Source organism: Haliaeetus albicilla, chromosome 11, assembly GCF_947461875.1.
Source record: "Haliaeetus albicilla chromosome 11, bHalAlb1.1, whole genome shotgun sequence".
Classification (NCBI taxonomy): Eukaryota; Metazoa; Chordata; class Aves; order Accipitriformes; family Accipitridae; genus Haliaeetus; species Haliaeetus albicilla.
This window is the reverse complement of record NC_091493.1, coordinates 32,007,834-32,031,081: the sequence shown is the minus strand read 5'-3', so window position 1 is coordinate 32,031,081 and position 23,248 is coordinate 32,007,834. Positions and strand designations below refer to the sequence as shown.

The 23,248-nt window shown below is 36.5% G+C and overlaps 1 protein-coding gene across 2 annotated transcripts in view; it reads right to left on the bottom strand.

Annotated features, from left to right (window-relative positions):
- Nucleotides 1-271: 271 nt before the first annotated feature.
- The window catches only part of NHLRC2 (NHL repeat containing 2), a 38,727-nt gene continuing 15,750 nt past the window's right edge, over nt 272-23,248 (bottom strand). The window contains exons 6-12 of one of the 2 annotated variants that reach the window (XM_069797027.1): nt 15,380-15,479; nt 14,675-14,906; nt 14,097-14,219; nt 12,804-13,013; nt 11,485-11,710; nt 9,348-9,497; nt 272-1,019 (exon numbers count right to left, since the gene is read on the bottom strand). In XM_069797027.1, the coding sequence (XP_069653128.1) occupies nt 982-1,019; nt 9,348-9,497; nt 11,485-11,710; nt 12,804-13,013; nt 14,097-14,219; nt 14,675-14,906; nt 15,380-15,479 (1,079 nt within the window). In that variant the 3' untranslated portion in view covers nt 272-981. Of the gene's footprint in view, nt 1,020-7,500; nt 9,498-11,484; nt 11,711-12,803; nt 13,014-14,096; nt 14,220-14,674; nt 14,907-15,379; nt 15,480-23,248 lie in introns of those variants that run through there. The other variant, XM_069797026.1, reaches the window with a different exon arrangement.

Below are 23,248 nucleotides of genomic sequence, written 5' to 3'. Positions count from 1 at the left end.
AGTTGGGGGTGAAGGTGTCATTTCAGAGGTGATGACTGAATGCAAGTAAACTTTCAGCGTTGTGATCCGAGGCAAATGCTCACCAAGATGCTGAGAGATGATGAGACCCTGCCTAAGCTTGATGACTTAGGCTGGGCAGAAGATTTAGATGCACTTTATAACAAGACACAGAAATTGAAAAAATAAATTTGTTTGAATGTCTGTCAAATTCAGACTTACTGCATCAGGCGAAGCTGAATATATTTAATTTGGATGTAAATCAAAGAAAGTTAGCTGAGTTTTATAAGTAGTTTGTATAATTAAATATTTGAATAGATGAATAGACATGAGGAATAATCTTTAGCAAGGGGAGGGGCAGGGAAATCAACATAGCTACACTACTATTGCTGGGGCTCACCTATAGTAGATATGCCAGAATTTTTGGCACACGATGCTTTCGTTACAGATAAATCATTGTATCAATAAAAACATGATGAGCTGCATAAATAAGGGATTATCTTTGTAGGTATGTTGGTATTGGTCCTCGGTTGTACTGGTACACACAAGAAGCCTGTATTAGTACTCTGTATACGTATGTCCTAGTCAAAGCTGCAAAACTGTTATTCAAGTAAAACAATTGTAACAAAACAACTATATTTTTTTAGAAGCTGCTGTTAAAATATAGTTCAACCATAATCATTAAACAGGCCCCCATATACTGCAAACTCTGGCACAGTTTAGCCTCAGTAATGCAGCTAACAAACAGTGCTTCAAAGTGGAGCTCAATCCAGCGAGATCTATTCCAGTAGCTAAGCTTACTCTCGGATCTCTGCAATAAACTGAAGGCTAGAAGCAGTCAGTCTATGACTCATGCAGTACACCATTTCTCATCTCTCTCATGTGCAGAAATGGAATAAAACCAGATCTCTTGTTTTCAGACCACTGGGTAACCTTGAAGCTGGGGAGTCCTCATGACTGTACACTGTTTTACCAACCCTCAGGTCACTGAATGGCCGGCTGACATCCATGACTGCAGAGCCCTGTGGGAAAGGGAGTGTGAAATGAATAGTAATTGTTAATTAAAGGATTTTAATCAAGCTGTAACCCCTTACAGCAGATGCATTTCATAACTTCCACATCTATGTTCATATAAAGATTGACAGACAAACGCAGACTTGAAAGAAAAGATAAAATTTTTAATGTTTATTTTTCCATGAAAAAGCTTTACAAGGAGAAAGAGGTTTCACAGGAGATAGAGTACATTCTTTAATCACTGTTTATTTGTTGAATTGATATCTGAGGCTGACATTTCTTCTACAGTGTATTTATTTGTTCTCATAATATTACAGGACATTTACCTTTTATTTAAAAAGGATCATAATCCATGAATATTGTTAAGAATGCTATTGGGCAATGCTGTATGTGAAGAATTTACACAATCTACATCAGCTGTAGATGAAGTGCCTGCAGTTTTAATTCTTTGCATATTTTGTAACAACAAATATAAAACACATCTTTTAAATGTTCAGATATTTGAAAGGCTTTGCATCACATGTAATGGAAAAACAGAGGTTTAGTATCTCAAAGAGCAGACAAAAATATTCCAATGTCCACAAAGCAACACTGAAGTTCTCAAGGAAGAAAAAAAAAATCCTTGTCTTTCCCCTTAAACCATATGGAGACATTTATTAAGGTGTTAAGTGCTCAGACACAACTTTCTTCACTAGTATTATACTGCTGGGATTTTTAGACATCCCAGAATCAGAACCTAGATGAAGTTATATGGTTTCACAGTGAAAGAACCTGGCCCTTCCTAGCTGCCTCTACACAACCTTCTGCCATTTAAAGAATCTTTGCTGATCTGTAGAACAGGGGAAAAAAAACCCAAACCAAAGACCAACCCTCCACCCCTCAAATACCAAGAAGCATCACCCTTGCCCTTTTAGATCAATGAATGTTTTGCCTTCCATCTCACTCATATCACAATTTCAGCAAGCTGTTTGAAATCTCCTTGCTCAGTTTGTTCTGAAGTGCACAAAAGAGGTTAGTTTCAGAAGTAAGGTCACAAGATTGAGAAAAAAAAAACATTTTAAAGTACTTCGCAAGAAGAGTAGCTTGAACAAAAAGCACCTTAATATCAACTTAATTAAAAAACATGAAGGAGAATGAAAACTCTTCACAGTTTCAGAATTAGTAGAATTAGTAGAATTAAAACCCCCTAAAACTTGCAAACCATGAAGGTCAAATACCGTATTTCAATCAGTACTCCAGCATTTCTGTAAAGATACACTTTCAAGTATTATTATGGAAGGCACTGATTTTTTCCTTCAGCCATCAGGATGTAATGAAGACAAAGGATTTCTGTCACATTGGGCTAAACTACTGGCCCTAACGATATTTGCCACTAACCTTGGAGCACCTGGATTTCACCCAGTCGCAGTTTTAGAACTACCTTATTTTTCTTTATTAATTTCTTTATAAAGTCACATAGATCCATCACAGGTTTTAATGATACAATGATTAATGTTACATCAATGGTAATGATTTACAGAAGAGAAAGTTTTAATTGCATTAATTCTCCTTTAAAAGTGAAATTGGGTAGTTTTGAAGTTAAATATTCAAAATATAAAACATTTAGCAATTCTGTTCCTCCACTTTACTATCAATTCAAAATTATTAAAATCTGGAAGCCAGCAATCTGATATAGGCAACTCTTGGGACAGATTCCTTTAATGTATGATTCAAACCCAGGTATTTCAGTTTAATCAAAAGCTTGAAAAACAAGCTCTTATTTTTTAAAAACATGAATGTATGATCAAATTTGGGATCATTGTCTTGCTTTCTATGAAGCCTGACAATTGCCAGATGGGTTGAGTTTCTCAATACTTCGTCAAAAGGGGAAATAATACAGTGTGGAATATTGCTCTGCTGAGGCATTGGTTGAGTACAGAGCATTAAATTAAGGTAGACTTATGAACAGATTTTTTACAAATGGGATTTCTTTAGCTCAAAATTGTCAGTGTTTCAAAGGAACTAGGCAAGAGTTTAAAAATACTTTCAATTCTTTTGCTTAGCCCTAGGGCCTGCAATTGGACAAAATTCTCTGGCATGCTTGAAAGCAACGGACCAACAAAGAGGTACATTAAGCAATAAGTAATTACAGCTACAAAACACTCCTTAAGTTATATCCAAGGTTTCCAGCTTTTCAGCTGCAACAAAAATCTGTTACACTCTGATAATTATTAAGCACAATCTGCAACACGACAGCAAATTACATAATAGCCGAAGTATCTAATCTATAGTATCAAAGTTTCCTGAACCCAAGAGCCATCAAAATCCCTGGATAGGCTACTCAAGTTTGATGGGATGTTCTGGGAGATCTAGAAAAAACTTCAGGACCTCACTGGACAGGGCCAGAGGTAAAGGTAAAAATTTTGACAGTAGCTGCATCAGTGTAAAGCTTGATGAAGCTGACCTGAGGACAATTCTAATGCTACCTAGAATCATGGGGGAGCATCCAGATAGGTCCTAGAATGCAGTAATTATTACCAGGTTATCTTAAGAGTACTAATGAATCAATTGATTGAAGATTTTTGCAGGAATAATAAGGGCAAAATTCTTCCCCTCTTTACAGAGCAAGACTTCATAGGCCGTAAATAGAAGTACACCTAGGAAGCAGGTAACCCCAGAAAGCCAGTATGCATGATGTCTATCCATTTTGAGAATCAGTGTTATGGGGTAGCTCACCCTGAAACCCTCACCTCATTTGCACCCTTTTGGAGTGAGCTGCCAGGTAACTTATCTTCACATGGGACAGCCCTATTGCACTTGCTGTTTACATCCCCAGCCCTAAAGGAGGGGTGGGACAAGAAGCTGGTGGAGGGAATTACCCTCCTTGCATCCCTCCATAGTAACAAGACACTGGCTGCATTTCATTCTTGGGGAAACTACAGGAGGAAAAGATAGACCCAAAACCCTAATCAAAATCCCCCATAATATTATGACAAAGAAACTAAGATAAACTTGGAAACACAATCGTAGGCATGCTGAATCCTGAACAGGAATGAATCCTAATCCTTAACGAGAGTAGTGGTTTTACGCATGATAGTACAAAAACCATAAAATATAGAACGGCTGCTTCTGATTGAAGTCGGTAGTCAAATTTGGTTATATGAACATAATGGAATGTAAAATATTAGAAATATAGTTTCTAAATTCATGATCTGTTGTAGAATACAAAGACAGATGTGGTAGTTTAATTAAGAAATAACCAGGTCCCACATTTTCAACAACTGTCTCCAACTAATTGTCACCATTCTTATACTTTCCCTGCTTGGGACAGAGAAGCTCCTCTAATACCTGACAAACTGATTTAAATGAAAATTATAATGATTAATTCTAAATACTAAATCTTTGCTAACATAAATAAGTAATTTTAATTGATTATATGAACAACTGAGCTGGCAGATTTGATTGGAGAGTTACTGGGGGGTGGTTGATAAGCTGCTGTGCATGGTAAATTCTCGTCAGGTAACACAACTGCAGCCTGGAGGAGACATATACACAATGTGTCACAGCATCTCTCGCACATTATACAAGGAAGAAAACTTACTTTTGAGTTGCAATACAAAGCTTATGAACACACTTCTGTGGGGGTTTAGCTGCAATGTGTCTTTGAGGTAAGTCTTAATGAGTAACAGTGATTTTAAAAAAATACAGATCTTACGAATGTACATAGATGTCTGCTATTGTCTGCTGAACTATAAGCCATTTTAAACTAGATATATCACTCATAACTCTACAAAGTCAGACATTTAAAGCTTCCATGTATATAGAAAACCTTGTTAGGAATAAAGAATTCAAGAGAATTTGTGGTCAATAATACAACTCCATTTCCTAAAATAAATAGTCAATAATTAAAGGAACAGAAGGACACGCCCCTGCATGAGAAGGAAAGTCCCTTCATTCTGATCATCACCCTCCTCTGAGCAAGAGATAAGGAATATGTTTTTCTTGACATTCTCACAAGAAATAGTTTTACTCATGGTTTGAGCTACAAGATTTGCCCATTGGAATAAAAAAAGTGCTTTAAGAATATATACAACATTACTGGAAGCCATATGCACCTTTTCTCAGGCTAAGCAGCTAAGGCATTTACATGATGCTATAAAACTACTTTCTCATGTATTACTCATCTGGTCTGTACTTGCTTTGTATCACATTACCACAGCATTATACAAACATAATACTCTACAAGTGGAAGACATGAGAGGCAAAACATGAACTATGAAGAATTGCATCCAGTAGAAAAGCCCAAAATGACATGTGAGCATCTAACACAAAAAGGAATCAACTAAAAATGTATGCACAAAATACGTGCCCATCAATAGATTTACACAGCCAGCATCCCTACCCTTCCTTCAACAGGAGGGAACAAACTACAGAAAGATACTACTGAATTCAAACAACATGAAAAAGCTATTAAAACACATTATGCTCCCTCTTGGAAACCACATTATCTTTTTCCTAGTCTAATGAAGAATATTGTACTGTAATTAAATAAATTTTCTGAAAACATCTCACAAAACTATTAATATATTCATTCAAAACCAAAAGCTGTTTCAGAAAAGGAAACACAACTAAAAACTGCAAATGCCACTGAACTTGTTTCCATTATACAATACAACCATGACCAATATTCTTTAGAGGTTTGCTCTAGTAATTTATTACTTTATTAAGGTCTGATGCAAACCCTATTAAAGTCAGTAGAAAGACATGTTTTGAAAAGGCCTCGAATTACATACTTTTACTGTAAGACACAAATCTGGGAGTGCTGAGCCATAGCAACCTGCTTAGAATTTTTATATCAGGAAACACTAATAAACTAAATTACCGTACAAAGAGATAGCAGTCATCAATGTATCTGATTCTTCAGTGTTTGGACAGAGTAGTAACATTTTCTATTTTTCTGAATCATATTTTGAAGATGCTTTCTGGTACTTAACTGAAATAAATTTCTGTAGCTTGTACATGCTATTCTGTTTGCCTGTCTGGTTACATTTATGGCACTTGTGGCTTTTCTATAAGAGCATCTTGTAAACCCTGGAGGAAGCAATGGAAATAGTATCCCTAAACATCATAAGCTTTAAAAACCCATGTTTTTCTAATTATGGAACATTCAAATGTCTGTATACCACAAGGGAAACAGAAGGAGTGACTCCAGGAATGAGTATGCTATTCCTTGGACAAACAAAACATTGCGTTAGGCTGTATGATCAAAGGCCAATCACAGTGAACACACAGACTGAGCGAGGAGCAGAAGAAACCTAGTAACCTCATCAGCAAGAACTGGAGCACACTGAGAATCAGCTGCTCCTAAGATGATGAAGGAGAACGATTAGAGAAGTGTCCTTGTGTGAAACCCACTAAGATGAGTCAGGAAAAGCACCTCTCCCTTGCAAACCAAGGAATTATTGCCTAAAAGGGTTTAGGACTTACTGGATGTGAGGGGAAAGCATTTTGGGACATACAGCTTTTCTCTGTAAATAGTGGGCTGTGTGTCTTTTTGAAATGGTATCACACCTTCTGCCTCTCCTTTAGCATAAAGCTATTACAGTCTAGTAGCAAGGAATGCTCTGAGGCTTTGTAGAAGGAGCAATAGTAGCACAGATACAGTATACCACCCCCCACTCCCCTAGTTCTTATAAGATTCAGTCATCTGGCACAAGACATGGACTTAAAAAGACAAAGAAAAAACTGGTTCAAACAGATAGATTCCTGTTCTCCACTAGTAAAGCTGAAACTGTTTTCCTTGAAATACAATTGTTTAAAATTCGGCTACAACTAAATATTTAAAGGTCCTTTACAGTTTGATCCTGGACTTCAGCTTGATGTTTATGCAACAGTTTTCCTAGTACCTTCTATTGCCTTTTCCCCATAAGCTTATAGTGGTTCTGAGTGTGTCTTGAAACTTGAAAACAAAAAGGGTATGACATTTAAACACACATTTATATATGTACGTTTAGCTAGAAAACGTATCTACAACACCGTATTTAAACACTACACGCTATAGTTAAATAAAGTTAAGAATACATAGACTTTCCCCTACAGCAATACATAAATTAAAAAGTATCAATAAGAAAACAGATCTATTGACTTTTTTTTTTTGAATACTGGAATACAGGCAGAATTTGATGATCTCATCCAACTGAAAGAGACAAATATAATGTAATTCTAGTTGAAAATGAGAGAAAAAAATTAATCTGCTAAATTATATGTTCAAGATAACTGTAACAGTTTGGTTTGTTATTCTGAACTTCTGAAACTAATGCTTTTTTTTTTCAGTAAGCAACAGAAAATTTGTGAGCTAGCTGGAAGCTTATCTAAGATTTCCTGGCTACTATCCAAAGTAAACACAAACAAAAAATTCTGAAAGAGCGAGTTGTAAAGTGTAAAAAATGGTAAAAGCCCAAATCAGTTTCTTTACCTTCATACTTCCAATAGCATTTGCAATCTGTGAACAAAGTAGCAAAGCTTTCTCCTTCTTCAAAATGGCATGTGAGAATTGAGAGGCTTACCCAAAGGAGCTGAAACACTGAATTAGAAAAATTGCTTAAAAAACAAACACGAGAAAAATAACAGCTCAGCCCTTGCCTTGCTGACAGGTGAGATAATAACCATTTCTGGTACCACAGAGAACTTGCAGATAGACTGGCATTTCAATGGAAGGAAAAACCACACCAGTCCATGTGGTTCCCTTAAAACAAAAGCCTCTCGGGTTCATGACCAACATTTCAGTCAGCCTTTAAGTAAGAAAGAGCAACAACAAACCATACTGGGGATTTACTTAGAGATGTCATGAACAATGGTGACTGTTTTAGAAAAGACCATACAAAAATTCTTTCACTACTGTATATTATATGCAAAAATACTAACTTCAAACTTAAAACTAAGTCATCTTCTCAGAACCGAACCTCATGACCAGTGCACGGAGCCTTATCCAATTACCACTTAAGCACTGTGGAAACGCTTTCAGTTCAAGTAAAAAACTTGCACCCCCTCCTGGATTCCTGCTACTTACTATGGCAAATTGAAGGAGTTTTACTTGCAAAACACTTAACCACCAAAGGCAGAGTTCTGTAATACAGTTTTAAAGCACCTTACTCAGAGATTAGGTTACCAGTTTCCTAGCAAAAGCTCAGAACCTCTAAACATGAATGCAAATAATCCATTATTAAATGTATAGTTCTGGTTCAGTGGCCACTATTACAAATAGGGGAATTAACATTGACTTCAAAAGACTCTGAATCAGCCTTCAAGAGTATAATATTCTTCTTAATATTATGTATTTTCAAGATGGAAGTATTCAGACAAGTCTTTACAGAGAAATCATAAAAGTAGGAAGTGATTTACCCTGCTTGAAATGGCTGACATTTAATTTTTTCAGTTTAGATATTCAACCATTACCTACCACTTACTATAAAATGTAAATTGGTATGTATCAGAAAAACTCCAGCATGGTTTTGTGGTGTGGTTTTTTTTTTCTGTATAAACATAGACATTAGAGAGAGGCACATTCTTTGCTAGAAATCAGCATGAAATTCTTCTGTAGGAACTTGAACACTTCCTTTTACAGAAATTTCTCCATTAAACTATGCACTTCATATAAGGCGGTCATATCTAGTTAAGCAAAACACTTGGTTTGCATAAAATTAGAGCTGCACCTAGTTTAAGATGTATTTTCAAAATACATGTGTCATAAATGCCATTACAGAAAAATAAGCAAGATACTTCTTTTACAGCCTGGAGAAAGAAACTATTCGTTTTAACATTCTATTAAAATTTATAAGGGCACAAAAGGAATTTGTAACTGTTAGTCCAAAATGATCTACTTATTCTAACATTATGTACAGTGCAAAGAACTTCTTACAGTAACATCACAAAGTAACACCAGCTCTTTCAAAAGGACTCTAAAAATTGTTGCTCATTGCTTAGAATGGCATACATCCAACATATTCACAATTGGCAACAGAGTCTAGAGTATTACAATATTACTGCTGTTACTGTAATGAAAAGAAATGAGGTTGTGATGATAAATTTTCACATTAAGCTGTAGGGAACTCTACTTCATTTTACCAAGTATATTATTTCTTAGCTTTGTCATAAGCTCCAGGAAAATGAACAATGGAGAAAAGTTTTTCTCCTACAAAATGGTGGATAGTAAAATAAAGTATGAAATCAGCTGGCTTTGGGTTAGTTGGTTAAAAAAGCATGTATCAGTTCAACTTGAGTCAAGCTGCCTTGGTTTGTACTAGCTATCTGTAAAGGCTGACTGAATGAGACTCCTTTCATCATACAGGCATTGCTACCTTTGCTGCAATAGTAGAGGCACGCTTTGACAGCCAGGATAGCTTCAGCTGACAGACAGCTCCTGGGTAACTGAAAGGGAATGATAATCTGACAGGAAACATCTTTTATTTCTCCAGACAGACACTGTCCTTGAAGCAACCAGGTATTATCTGTAAAAGAAGAACAAGTTTTATCATTAGGATATTTAACACCATGTCTGAAACCTACAGAAAACACTAATTCTACCTATAGGACAACTTAAGACTTTCATTCCATATGCAACATTAGGGGAGATTTCCTTCCTGATTTTTCCAGTCATGGACAAAAAAAAAAAAAAAAAAAAAGTAATTATGGCATTCCCAAACAGAAGTGTTGGTTTTACAAGTGGGTTGCTGCAGTTTAGCAATGTTCAGGCTGACTGTTACAACAGAACTTGAGTTTCACATTTATTTAAATATTTAAGAGTATGTGAACTGAAGTGCACAATATATGTACCCAGCTCATTGCATTGTACTCTGCATTTTACTGTGAGATGGATAAAGTGCTCTTTTTGGCATTTTTCAGAAAATAACTAAAAGTTGGCTCTAGAATTTATGAGCTTGAAATGACTTGTTGAGTTTAGGTTGCTTATGTTCTCCAAATTTACTAACCCTTGAAGCTATCACATATATCTTTACTTCAACAATATTTGGAGATTCTCTAGGCCAAAAAGTGTGCCGACTCTCCTGGAAATAGTCTATTTGTACTCCAAAAGCACAAACTGGGATGAGAAACTACTTTAAATCATGAGGCATATAAACAAATCGCAGTGCCTGTACAGTATTTGTTGACTGCTTTTAAAAGCAGAAATATGCACATATGAATGATAACAAAATAGGTTCAAAGTGGTTAGGTATAATTGTACCTCAAATACTTTTTGGAAGAGACAAAAGCAAAAAAAAAGGAATCTCTTTCAGGAATATCCTTCAGCTTCATGGTGAGCTTTCTCCCAGAGACAGACAGTAGGGTTGCGTGGCGGTGTGCTCCCCGCTCACCCCAACCTGACCTGGCCTGTATTTCCCATAATCCTGCTCAAGTGATAACCACCAGTGGCGCTTGTAATGATGCATCTGGTCATGATTGCTGATCTGGCTCAAAGTGGATTTGGGGGAGACAGATAACAATAGCCAAGGGCTAGTTCGAACAATGCGCCCACCTAACCACAGTGCTGGACAAATCTGGAAGAAGCTAACATCCGTAGTCAGTATGCAAATATGACTACGAGTCAATTATCTTACTCCATAAAGAGTGGACAGCCCAGGGCCTATTGAGCTCTCCTGCACGGCAGTGGGCTGCACGCCAGGATCTCCCCTCAAGTAGGCTGAGAGATTCCTTGCCGCAACAGATTCTGGATAAGTGATTAATAGCATGCTAAACTTTGAAATTTTAGCTAAGTGATATAAAGGATTGATTGCATGCATATAGTCCTTTAGACATAAACTGCTGACCAAGTCTGGGACTAGGAGTGGATCCAGCCGCACCTAAACTCCCCTCTGGGAAGGAGTTTAGAAAGCAAGGGGGTCCTTTCTGAACCTCATGACTCAATGGGAGGGTCTTCCTGACAGTTTTGTCTGACCCTGTCCTCTATGCTGTAAGTATCAAGTGAACCTTGCCATCAAATCATGTTAAACCACTGTGGTATTTACTATCAAACCTTGTTAAATCGCTCTTTTACATCAATAAACATATTGCTACTTTGCTCTTACAAGTTAAGTGCTTCACTCCATCCCTGACAGGCTGGGATAAGCTGATCATAGAGACAGTGGAGAGAGCAAGCATCTAACGGGGATCAGTACCTCTGCAAACCCTCACTGGCAGCTTGTTCCAAGAAAGTTAAAAAAAAACCCCACCAACCAAACAAAAAACCGGCAGCATGTATTAATTCAAGCAAAAAGCAGCCTATCAGGTGTTTTTTTTAAATCTTCACAGGCCAGCTCTTAAATGTATCAACTCTAAATAACATGTATTCCATCTCAAGGTCAAATGGGAACACAGGACTGGGAGGGACACACTGATTCATCAGACTGAGATCCCTTGTATTGCAGGCACATCATGATATAACCCTCTTTGTATCCTACCCACTCCTGTTCAACTGATAAAACAACACAGGCACTTTACCTTCTGCTGTGATAAACCAGGAATTGGGTGCTTCTTCATTCAGTTTTGAATCTGGAGGAAGAGTCAACTTTAATAAAAACTGAATTGTCTGGCCAGGAGCTACAGTTAGCGAAGGAAGTTGAAGAACTGGTGCAGATTTAGGCAGTTTTGGAAGGTTTGTTATTTTATCCTTTTGCACAGGCAGGTTATCTGGAACATCACATGCTTCTGGATTCAGGATAGGCAACTATCGGTAGAAATCAAACAATATATTTATTTTTATTTGTACCAAAAGCAAGTAGGCTTTCAAAATACAATCGCAGTTTCAAAGCTGACATGGACTAGGAAAACTAAACGCATGATAATATGGCTATTGGACTCAAACTTTCTGACAGAGTGCCACAATACTACAATGACAAAGAAAAAGGGAAGGACAAAATGATTTTTTTAAAATGAAAAAGATAAAACTGATTAATCCAAATAAAAATAATATTTACTATTAACACCATAAAATCTGCAACTAAAATGTTAACAGTTGCATTATATTTTTACTTTAAACAAAGTTTATAGGTATTTTCTTCTAATCTGGTAGTAAATTGCATGCTTCAGTAATAAAATCCAAGATTTTAACCATGCAGATTGCACACTAAAGTAAAGGATAATTTCCCAGAAAAGCCACCAACATGGTATATGATATGAAAATTTAAACACACATTAAGATTGTGTACTATTAAATGCAAGAAACATAGAAGACAGTTGGACCATTACGTCATATATATATATATGTGTGTGTGTGTGTGAAAACTTTAAGACATAGTGCCATAGTAAGACAGACAGGAGTACAAATTTATTTGCCTTCATGTTTATAAGCAAATACAACAGTGCTCAATTATGACAGTGGTTTTGATTCGACAACTTGGAAGCCCACTATGTATCCCGCTTTAAGTCACTGACCTCCCTAAATCATCTCTTACAGCTTAATTACAGGACTTGGTAATCGATTTTAACTTCCATTTGTTACATAGTGCTCATGAAATGCTTTTCATACTGAAAAAGTGGGCTCTATTTTTTAATAACTCATGTTTCTGCATTGTTCTTTTCTAGAGGATCATCGCTTTCTGTTTTCATGCAAAAGTTGCCCTTCCAAAGACTAAGGCTTTCAACAACTGTGCTAACAGGCAATGTTTATTTGCCAGATAATCACAAAACATTTTGTGAATATAGCTACTGTATCCAAAAAGTTTATAAGCTATATGATTTTTATACCACTTGCCAGAGTCTGTAATAGTAATTCATATCAAGAAACACCATTATCAGCCTGTTTAATAAGTATTACTTGCCATGGAAAGAATTTTTGTTTCCAAATCCAGAACTTTAATCTGATGATTATTTGTGTCTGCAACATACATCAAGCGGCCATTTTCTTCAACACACAAACCTCCTGGTTCATTAAAAGTTGACTGTGCAAAGCTGGAACCAATAACATCGCTTGCTTCTCCTGTGCCTGCCAGGGTAGCACAGTTCTTCATCTTGGGATCTACAACCTTAATCTAAGATAAACAAAGACACAAAAAAACTTTACTGAAAAAAACCCACCAGGATTTAGAAGTTCTGCATTACCTTATGCCCCATTTTCAGAAACCAGCACTATAACTTAGAGTACCTTAGCTACCAAGTGTGTGTCCTAGAAGCTAAGTTATCATACTTTACCAAATGACATGTCCCATCTTCCTCACCCCCCACTCCCTGCTGGACTTCACTTCTTTCTTTGGTCTTTATTCAGTGCTCCCTTTCATAATTTTGAAGGCACCTACCCCTCTGGTATAAAAGTATGCTGAATGGCTTGTTTTTCTAATGTTTGTTGCCCTTCTGGAAACATTTGCAAGATAGTAAGACCATAACAAAACTGGCAGGCTAACTTCTGTATAATTTTTTTCCTAAAAATAGATGAAGTTTTTTTTTTCTTTAAGTAATAGCAAAAAAGTTTATAATGTTTTATACAATACCTGAAGCAAAATTTCATTTGCCACATAATTTTCAATAAGCATTTAGTGTTATATACTTTATTCTTCAAATTAAAACAAATTATTTTTCTTTTAATGCATTTAATCAATGTACAGTTAACAACCTTCTAGACATGGAAGCCTATACAACATCACGTAAGAACAATCACACAAAACAATCTCTCATCTCAGACCTCCACGGAGGCAACCCACAATACTTCTTCTCAAAACTTGGGTGGCTTTTTTAAGGGAAAAGCAAGTCCTCTAGTTCTCCCAGTTTTGTCAAACCTGCAGTATTCCTGACTAAGCACTCCCAGCTCTTTTGCTGTAGTTCAGCATCTTTGGGAAGATACAAGGAAAGGGTCTTTAGACTGAACTGTAACTTGGCACTTCAAATTCACCTTCCCTAAAGGACCATCATATCAATACGGCAGCATGTGACAGCAAAACAATAGTAAAGAGAAGGACCCATAAGGGAATGAAGAAAAGAAAAAGAACCCACAAAGGAACTCATATCATTTGTTTCCTCAGCTTAACCGCACCAAGCACAATCTTTGTATGTTCCTGAAGTAATCCTTCGTAGCAGTAAAAATTGCAAAGCCTGTATATATCAAGCTACTATATGCTTACCTTATGATTATAGGAATCTGCCACATAGAGCAGTTTTCTCTTCTTGTCCCACGTTACTCCTAAGGGATGCTGCAGCTTTGCATTTATGCCCGCTCCATCCACATCACCAAAGGCAAACAAATTCTGAAAAAGTATTTTATTAAATTAATACATTTGATTATTCAACGTTGACATGAATTTAAATGATTGTAATTAAATGGAAATTCACTGACTTAAAAAAAAAAATCAAGACAACTTCAAAACAAGGATACTGAAAACTGGGAAGTGAGGATGCTAACAATGGAAATGGAAACTCTCACATTTAAGTTCTCAGTACGAATCTAGCTGGCTTTAATGACCACACAATGCTGAATCAAGTTGGCTATTTTAAAAATAAGTGAAGTAATTTGTTATCTGAGGAGCAACAATCTGCACTACAACCTCAGTGTCACAACTGGCACACATTTGCATTCCAAGCAGTGAAGTTAAGAAATTGATGGCCATGGAAACTGATTTACCCTCTCACCCCAAAAGTGGTTCCTCCAGGTCAGGCTTGAGGAATATTAGTAGGGCAGTGTGGGGAAGTTTGAAGTGATTACCAATGGATCTCTCTCTCCTCCTACAAGGTGCTTCACTGCTCCGTCTTTCAGAGAGATGGTTCGCACAGTGCTGCTCTCGCTATCTGCTACAAAAAGGCAGTTCCATGGTTCCTCAGAAGCCAGAGAGATACCTGAAGGCTGTGCAAAGCCAGCCTTATGTGGGTATGCGTTGTTTCTGTTCTCTTCATTTCCGCTCCCAGCGAATCGAAGGCAGACTCCTTTCTTTAAATCACTAAAGGCAAATAGTACCCGAGTTCAAGAATGAGTCTGAAATACTTCAGACACTATGCATAAACAGAAACTACAGGACAAGCACTTCTGAGTTATAAAACCAACTGTACCACAGCACAAGGAATTATTCAATGCCTTTGTGCTAACTTTTATTTCACCTTAGTATGTCATTCATCGCTAGACAATTCAGCAAATGCAATGAAAAGTAACATACAATTATATGAATGTACCTTACCAAGTCATAGTTTTATAGCATAAGTAGCATCTTTCATTTCTCTAACAGATGTGGGAAAAAGCAGGCAGACTTTAAAGGACACACGCCTTTTAAGTCTGAACAGAAGCAGCAAGCTTCAAGCTAAGGACAGTCAAGAAAAATTATTTTTAGTTTAATTTGATTATCTCTCTCTTTGGGATTTGAAAGCTGTTTATCAAGACAAACAGCAATTTCACATGTCTCTTATTACAGTTGCTTACCTTCCCTTTGGTAGTTTTCCACCTTCCAACATCAGTGCCCACACCTGATGAGTGCCTGCCATTGCTATCCATAAAACATCACCTTCCTGGGTCCCTGAAACTTTTAAAAATGTATGTATAAAAACAGATGAAAAAAAACCACTTTGGGAATGTTTTATAAAACAAAGAAATCAACAAACCAACCCTGCTGTCCCCCCTAGTCCAGCTCACTTGCCATGGGGAATTAAAAAAAAACCCAATGAAAAAACAGAGCAAGAGAAGGACAGAAAGAATGTCTTAATCTACCAAAAACCTCTGCTATTTTTCTTCTGTTCTCTTCCTAAGGATATAAAAATTGTGCTTTTAATATCCCTGCCTGATAAAGGCAATGCTTCAAATGGGATTTGCTCTTTGCAACATCTTCCTATTGGGTCCATGTTTCACCTGTTATTTTTGGATTCATACTGGCCAACAAATATGTACATATCTTTGCTAAGTATGGTTTTGGGAGGTGCGGGGGATGTGTTTGGTTTCGTGTTTTTTTTTTTTTTTAAACTATGCTAATGACAAAATTAGATATTCCAAAAAACTACTGGCAGTTGCTTACAGGTTTTGAGAGAAATAACCATGGCAGTACCATTGTACAATATATACAGAGTACATAATGGTTTTAAGAAAAGGGTAACTGATGCTTGCGTGTCATGTAGGTTTATGCTCTGGAGAGCAACAACTGCTGTTTATTCAAACATTAGATGTGATGTGGGCAATTGCTAATTTCCCCCTGCACTAGCCATCCAGTTTCCAAGCTGTTCTCCCTATGCACATGTACATGTGGTATCACAAATGCAAGATGCAGATCTGCGGAACAGTGACCTGATCAAGAGGTGTTCAGGTATGTGTCAAGCATCTAGTTTTTTCAACTCAAAGTATAAAACTACTATTCACCAATCCAAATCTATAAATTACACAAAGTTTGCCTCGGTAATACTTCACAAATAAAATTATCCAAATGGAAAGCAAAGAACATATAAGTGCTCTATAGCTTTAAACATAACACATTACAGCATAAGAAGGAATGCATGAAGACAGGTTCTGAATGACCATTAAAAAACCCCACAAAACCAACAACCCAAACCCAAAAGAAATTTACTTATCTTGGCCTTTTCTGAAAATCTTAAGGAACAGAAAGTTGACATTTAAAAACTGCATTAAAATGGGGATGCTGTTATCTAACACCATACTAGTCTATGCACACTGTATACAACTGTCCCATCTAGTCAGAGACAACAGTAAAATGTTTTTCTAAATGAATGTATCAGGTATTGGAATAACTATTAGCCAGTCAACAGAAAAATACTTTCAAATTGCTCACTGAAACTTTTTATTCACATGAACTTATAAAACATTATGTATCTTATAACTGTTCCTGCAAACAACCTAATGGATACCTCTCCCCCTCATATTTTGGAGTTTCAAAATAAAAGCAATTATATGCAAAATACTTGCAAGCATTTTAAACCTGCGAATTTAGTCCAAATCAGTCTTCCTAAAATGAAATTACCACCATCCCCCCAACTGAGATCCTGCTGTTTTAATTCTAATCCTAAACCTTTCCTACATTACACCTGCAAGAGGGGGAAAAAAAGCATCCTTCTGTCTCCAAAATCAATTTCCTCATACTGTGAGCCCTCTTCAGAGTAGTACTGGTATGATTTTAACACAGTTTATCTTCAGCCTTTTCTGTTTCTTGGATCAAGATACAAGTTTCCAAGACTGTGATCAAAGGAACTCTTCTGACTCTCTCCTGCACGTCCACACGGCTCCATGTTTTTACACAAGCTAGAGCTCCGAGAATAAAAGTCAAACTTCCAAAGCACCTATAAGTTTTTTGTTGAGCAGAAAGGTTTACAAAATGAGTTGGAAAACGCACATTTTATGAGTCACCAGAGATGTTACCAAAGTACTCCCCCCCTATGAAATCACCTTTGATTAGAGCTTGTTTCTAAGAGAATTAAATTCAGAAAATGGCCTATGAAATCATTTTACTACTTTGTACATAGTACATGTTCAACTTCAGGATTTTATATTTCCATGATGCATACCTTGCACTTTTCAGATGCCTCTATCCTGAGTACCCCAGAATGAATAATGCTAAAATCACTGGTCAATTCAGAAGGCGAGCTTTTTATCTTGCTATGCAGTGCAGTTCATTTTGAGGGATCTCAAAAAGTGCTTTGTTAATTATTTAATATTCACTTCATCCGCCAATGAAATGAAGGAGTAAGACTTGAACTGAGCACTTCAGAAAAACTTGTTCCATTCATCTATCCAATTCTCTAATTCCATCCACTGAAAACTCCCTTGTGACAGCTATACGTTGAAAAATTGAAAAGGTTTCTTACTCTAATTCTGCAGACCAAAAGTCTTATCAAATGTGAGACACGGGAAAAAAGTATCAATATTAATTTCAAATTTTACTGAATATTTAAGATCAAGAGACAGAAGATCCTTTCTTCAACTAGAGAACAAGACAGGAAAAATAAGCAAGAGCTCCATAACCATCATAAATTTTAATGCAACTTAAATATTTTCTACTGGATGGCAATTAGAACAAAGAGAATGGATGCAAGCATGGAAACAGCACAAGCATACTGAATTGTGGAAAATACGTCAGAACTTTAACAAAAAAATTTATACAAAACCAGAAAAGTAAAAACAATGCCTATAGTTGCACAGCTAAGATATTTTATCACATAATGGTCCTGACACTACAGAGTTTAATGCTTTATGTTCTGAAACAAAAGACAGGAAAACCTCTTCTTTCAGGATAGAACAGTTTGAGGACATGTCACCATTGTCATCCTTGTACTGTTCTTGCAGGAGAACCAGCATGCTAAAATTATGGTAATGCCATCGTTATCATAACTCCTTATCATCCTTGAATGGAAAGAATTTATTTTGAAAGAATTTATTATAAAACAACGTAAAAGAACAAAGCAATTCTTTTACATTTATTCAATTAAGCACCACATTCCGACCTATCTTGAGCTGTTTTAAAAATCCAGTGTAGTTTCTCCTTATTAGGGTATGTGCTTTCTTATCTTTAGTGCTGCCTGTATCAAAGCAAAGTATGGCTTGCAAATGTTATATACTTATGTTATAAAGATTCACTAATAATGAAGTAGAGCTCCGAATGCACTGGTGTTCCATATTATATGATGCTTCAATTGTTACATGATGATGCAGTTCCTGAATCTGCCTCTGCTATGTATCTGTGTTTTAAGAATTCACAGTCCTGTTTGTACACATACACAACTTTAAACAGTTCAGTAATACTGCTGACCATTAACTGTGAATCAATCTGAAAGCACAGAAAAGACTTTATTTTGTAACAGTCGACAGCAATATCTGTTTGAAGAGATTCCATTCCCAGGACTACCCGCACTTCCAGCTTCCCTGTCTGGGGACTGCATGCTTGCTTCCAGTCTGGGAATTAAAAGCCTGGGAATCAAAGTTACATTTTGTGGCTGGCACCACTGACATTTTCTAAATAGATTGAAGTTTGAAAATATTATTCTTGTCTACTAATTTTATCTTTATAAAAAGTAACAAGGAAGAAGTCTGTTGGTACACTCATCCTCTGCAAAAACACAAGAGGCAAAAAGGGCTATACGACATGCCCTCCAACAGCATAACCCTTTATGAAACAAAATGCTTCTGGAATTTTCCTCGTTAGTTAACATACCTGCCCTCTCATCAAGGGAAATCCTTGGACATAGATACCAAGGGGATATCATACAGTGGGAGATAACAGGGAGCTGAAAATGATGACTATAATTAAATATTTTTTCTTTCTTTCCCAAGTTTTCTAACTCAGGCCTTCTGACTGTAATGGCAGTACACACTTCAAAAAAATCCAAAGTAGATGTGATAGCATTTGTTAACATGAAAGAACTAATTTAGATTATTTAGTGTTGGGATACATCACTATAACTAGAAAGCTAAGTCTGGTTATGCGTTTTATTCACTCCTATTTAAGCATAGCAAATGCATACACTTGAGGGTACTTCAGCAATGCAGTCTCCCCTGACCCCCAACACCCACATTCCATGTTTGAAAGCACTTTCAGCATCAAATGAGAACAGTTAAAAACTGTGTCTCATTATGACCCCAGCATGCCTGACAAAGCCTCTGTAAGACTTGTTAAGGATGTTTATTTTCAGCGGCTCTGCATCTGGAATTTTGCATTAAAAACAGTATCTGATACATGAACTAGTGTTTAGAAATCTGATTTGTAGTTTTAACTTCTTTGTCATGAGCATACATTTAATTCACAGAACAAGACTACAGACTGTGGAACAAAGAGAATGAGAAATCATCATTCCAGGTACAAATATTGTAGTTTTTATAGAGGGCAGTTTCAAGTCATGGACTTCAAAATGTTACAAAGTTTGACATCTGTTAAGATGGCAACTCTTCTAATCCAAATGCATCTTTTTACTGCAGAAAGTAATCATCAACCATTTTGTCAAGATGTAGAGAAGTCCAACTTACTAGAAATGTAGTCTGTTAAACTAAACTGCGTGGGATGACTGTTGGATCTCAACAAGTGACTGAGTCACAACTCCCATTACATCCTTATGTTAAGACTTTAGTCTTTGTAAGTTTCTGTCAGAGCCATGTTTATACTAAAATACTAACATAAATTTGTAATTTCTTGATCTGTTTCTATAGTGAACATGTGAAACATTAATAACTTCTGTTGCTATTACTATTCAGCAATACCATAAACTCCCTAATCTCTTAGTTTTGACTTGGAATACAGAATCAGAGCATTCAGTCAACAGTTCAGCCAGGTTTCTGTAGAGATAAAGTCTGTTGGGCTGATAGCACAAAAAGCTACTAGTTCTGAAAGTTTATCCCTCCTCAGTTTTCTCTCAAAAGCTTAAAGGAAAAAAAACAACATAAATGCCAGTTTAGGACCAGGAATGAAAGCTGCTTAGGGGTGACAGAACCTGTACTTGTATTATATGACGACATGTGAAAACTTCAGTTAATTCTATTTGTCCCTCTGATTCTGCCAACAGTATGAAGCTGGCTAACCCACTCAAACAATATACAGAAGAAAACAGTGCGCTTCAGAAGTCCTCCCAAAGCGAGACTGGGTAACGTCCTGCTTCACTGCAGTCCTTCACTGTAACTTCTTAATATCATATTTCTCAAAAGACTTTTTCTCCTTAAATAATTCTTACACAAGGAGTAAAACCCTATGATAAGTCTTCCGCTTTACTTCAGCCTTATCTTTAATTAAGAAGTTACCTTTTCTTTGAAATTCCCAATATTTTAAATAAAAAATAATTACCATTTACAAGTAAATTTAGGATCTAGTTCAAGGAGAGAAGACAGACAATGCTGTTCCGTGTCAATGACGTCTCTAACATGATTTTCTGTAGAACTGAACTTGTTCGAGGGCAGATGCAGCCCAAAGCTGAATGGGGTATCTTTGAGTTTGTACATTGCATAGGAAACTGCTAAAGAGATGAGAAGGCCTTTTGCACATCACATCATTGCTACATCAGGCATATTACATATGCAACATATGTTTAGAGTAATTCAAATTTTGAGTTGTCCAGAAAAATGATTCCTAATTAATCACTGATGATCACAAAAGCAGCTCTTCCATTTCCGGCTATTACCAAGGAAAATGCCTTTCACAGGACAGTGAAGGCTAGAGCCTCAATGCCAGAATGAGACCAGACTAGAAGGAAAAAGAAGAGTGACATGTAGGAAGGATACTTTCAAGATACAGACAGTTCAGACATAAACAGTTCATACATAGTCTCAGCTCACCCAGGAAATGCTTATTGCTGAGTTATTGGGAGTTTCTATAAATAGGTTATTATTAAATAAAGACCAGATTTTGGAATGTGAAACACACAGTTATGTCACCAAGCACAGGTCATTGTCCTCCTCCTTCCAGCAAGAATGCAGCTATCAAGAACATTTCACGCTTAGATCAACTGTGCATTTAAGTATCACTTGCTTTCAACACCCACTGAATAAAAATAGAAGGGGACAACAGAGAAAGCTAAAAAAGCACACAGTAATTTAATAACGTATTTTTAAGCTGCTGGCCCTCCCCCTGTATTTCCTGCATGATCTATGTCAATGCAAATTTCAGCACCAACTTCAATGAGGCCAGAATTTAATCCATGGAGTTCATTCAAGAATTTTAAACAGGGAAGGTAAAAGACAAGTTCAGTGGTTACAACTAAAGAAATAAAAAAGATGACAAGGAAGAATACTGTCTGCCTGAATCCTAGCAAGTGTTTTGTCTCCATTAACTCCCCTACCTTAAAGAGAGGTAACCTTTCCCTTTGAGACTTTGAAAAAGGTCAGCATAAGCTGTTCAATAGTATTTAGTGTAGTACATAAACAGCTTAAACATTTAAACTTCTTTTTTTCTCCCTTTCATGTTCTGGATAGCATGGCTTTGGGCATTGAAAGGAAGCTCACAGAAGCATCACTTGTTTAACAACTATAAAATCCACAAATCTACCTTCTGAAAAGAAAAAATGCCTCTTGTACACAGTTTATGCTACATAGATCTAAGGAAAGTGGGAAAGTATGATGTTATTTCCCATATGCCACACCAGTTAACACATAAGTCAAACTTACGAATTTTGTAATAATGAACATAAGTTGTTAAAGTGTACATTATCTCCTGCAACTTGCACAAGATACATATAAGCATATGTAAAAAATGGGCACTGGATCTGAACAAAAGTAATATTTAAAACTCTCATCAATTACTTCATCCACCCAAATGCATAAACAGGCATTGGCGCACCAGTTTTAATATACTGACAACAGGGTATCTACCTGTAGGACAGCATACTGAGAATTACCAACAGAAGGCTGGGTCTCCGCCCAGGACAGTGAAGATTTCCTTCAAAACTACTTTGCGTGCATTTATTGAAAAACAAATGCATCCCATGGATAGTAACAGAAGATCCTACTAGGCTCAGGCAATTTGCAGTAACCATACAACTTTGACAAACTCTGCTGCAGCGTTGACAAACTATTTTGATGGCTGGCAACAAACTTGAAGTCACTGCAGCTCCTAACAGTATCTACACTGTAAGACATATGCACTGCAGACTACAAGACACCAGTCCTGGTTCCTCATGTTCCATGACAGACTCTTGTCAGCATTCTACTCAACAGAACCCTCCATTTTGACAACTGTCTCTGGTTATAGTTTTCTAAAGAGTTTTATATAGCTATTACAGTAATTTACAATTTTCCTAGCTTACTTTATTCACACAAAACCATATAAAAAAAAAATCTTAAAAAGAAACTGAAAGCACACCCTCCCCCCCATGTTATCTATTTGGCCTATTACCCTCTCAAAGAAAGAATTTAAATTGATTTAACCCCTTCTTAAGTGACAGGTTATATTATATTTTGTAGAGATCTAAATAGACAACTGACTGATAGGTTCTAATTGAGTATGAAAGAATCTATACTGGTCTGAACAGAGTGCATTCAGAAGATCTGATTTTTATGTAAATGCTTATAAAAATTCAGCAGTCAGTGCTAAACAGTGCAGATGAGGAACCCTTTACAGGTGACTAATTCAGTGATTACTATGTTCATATTGATAACAATCATATCAATTAACATTTAACAAACAGAGCTTTCAAAAATAAAACGTATCAACAGATACTCAACTACTGGCAGAAGCAGAAGGAAGCATCATGAAAAATGAAAAGTAAAACTATACGGTATTTTGAATAGTTCTGTTAACCAGCTTAAGTTTCTAAAGCAGTGATGAGTTATTAGTCTCCTCCTTTGCTGATCTGCAAAACAGCTCTGCAATAACATCCC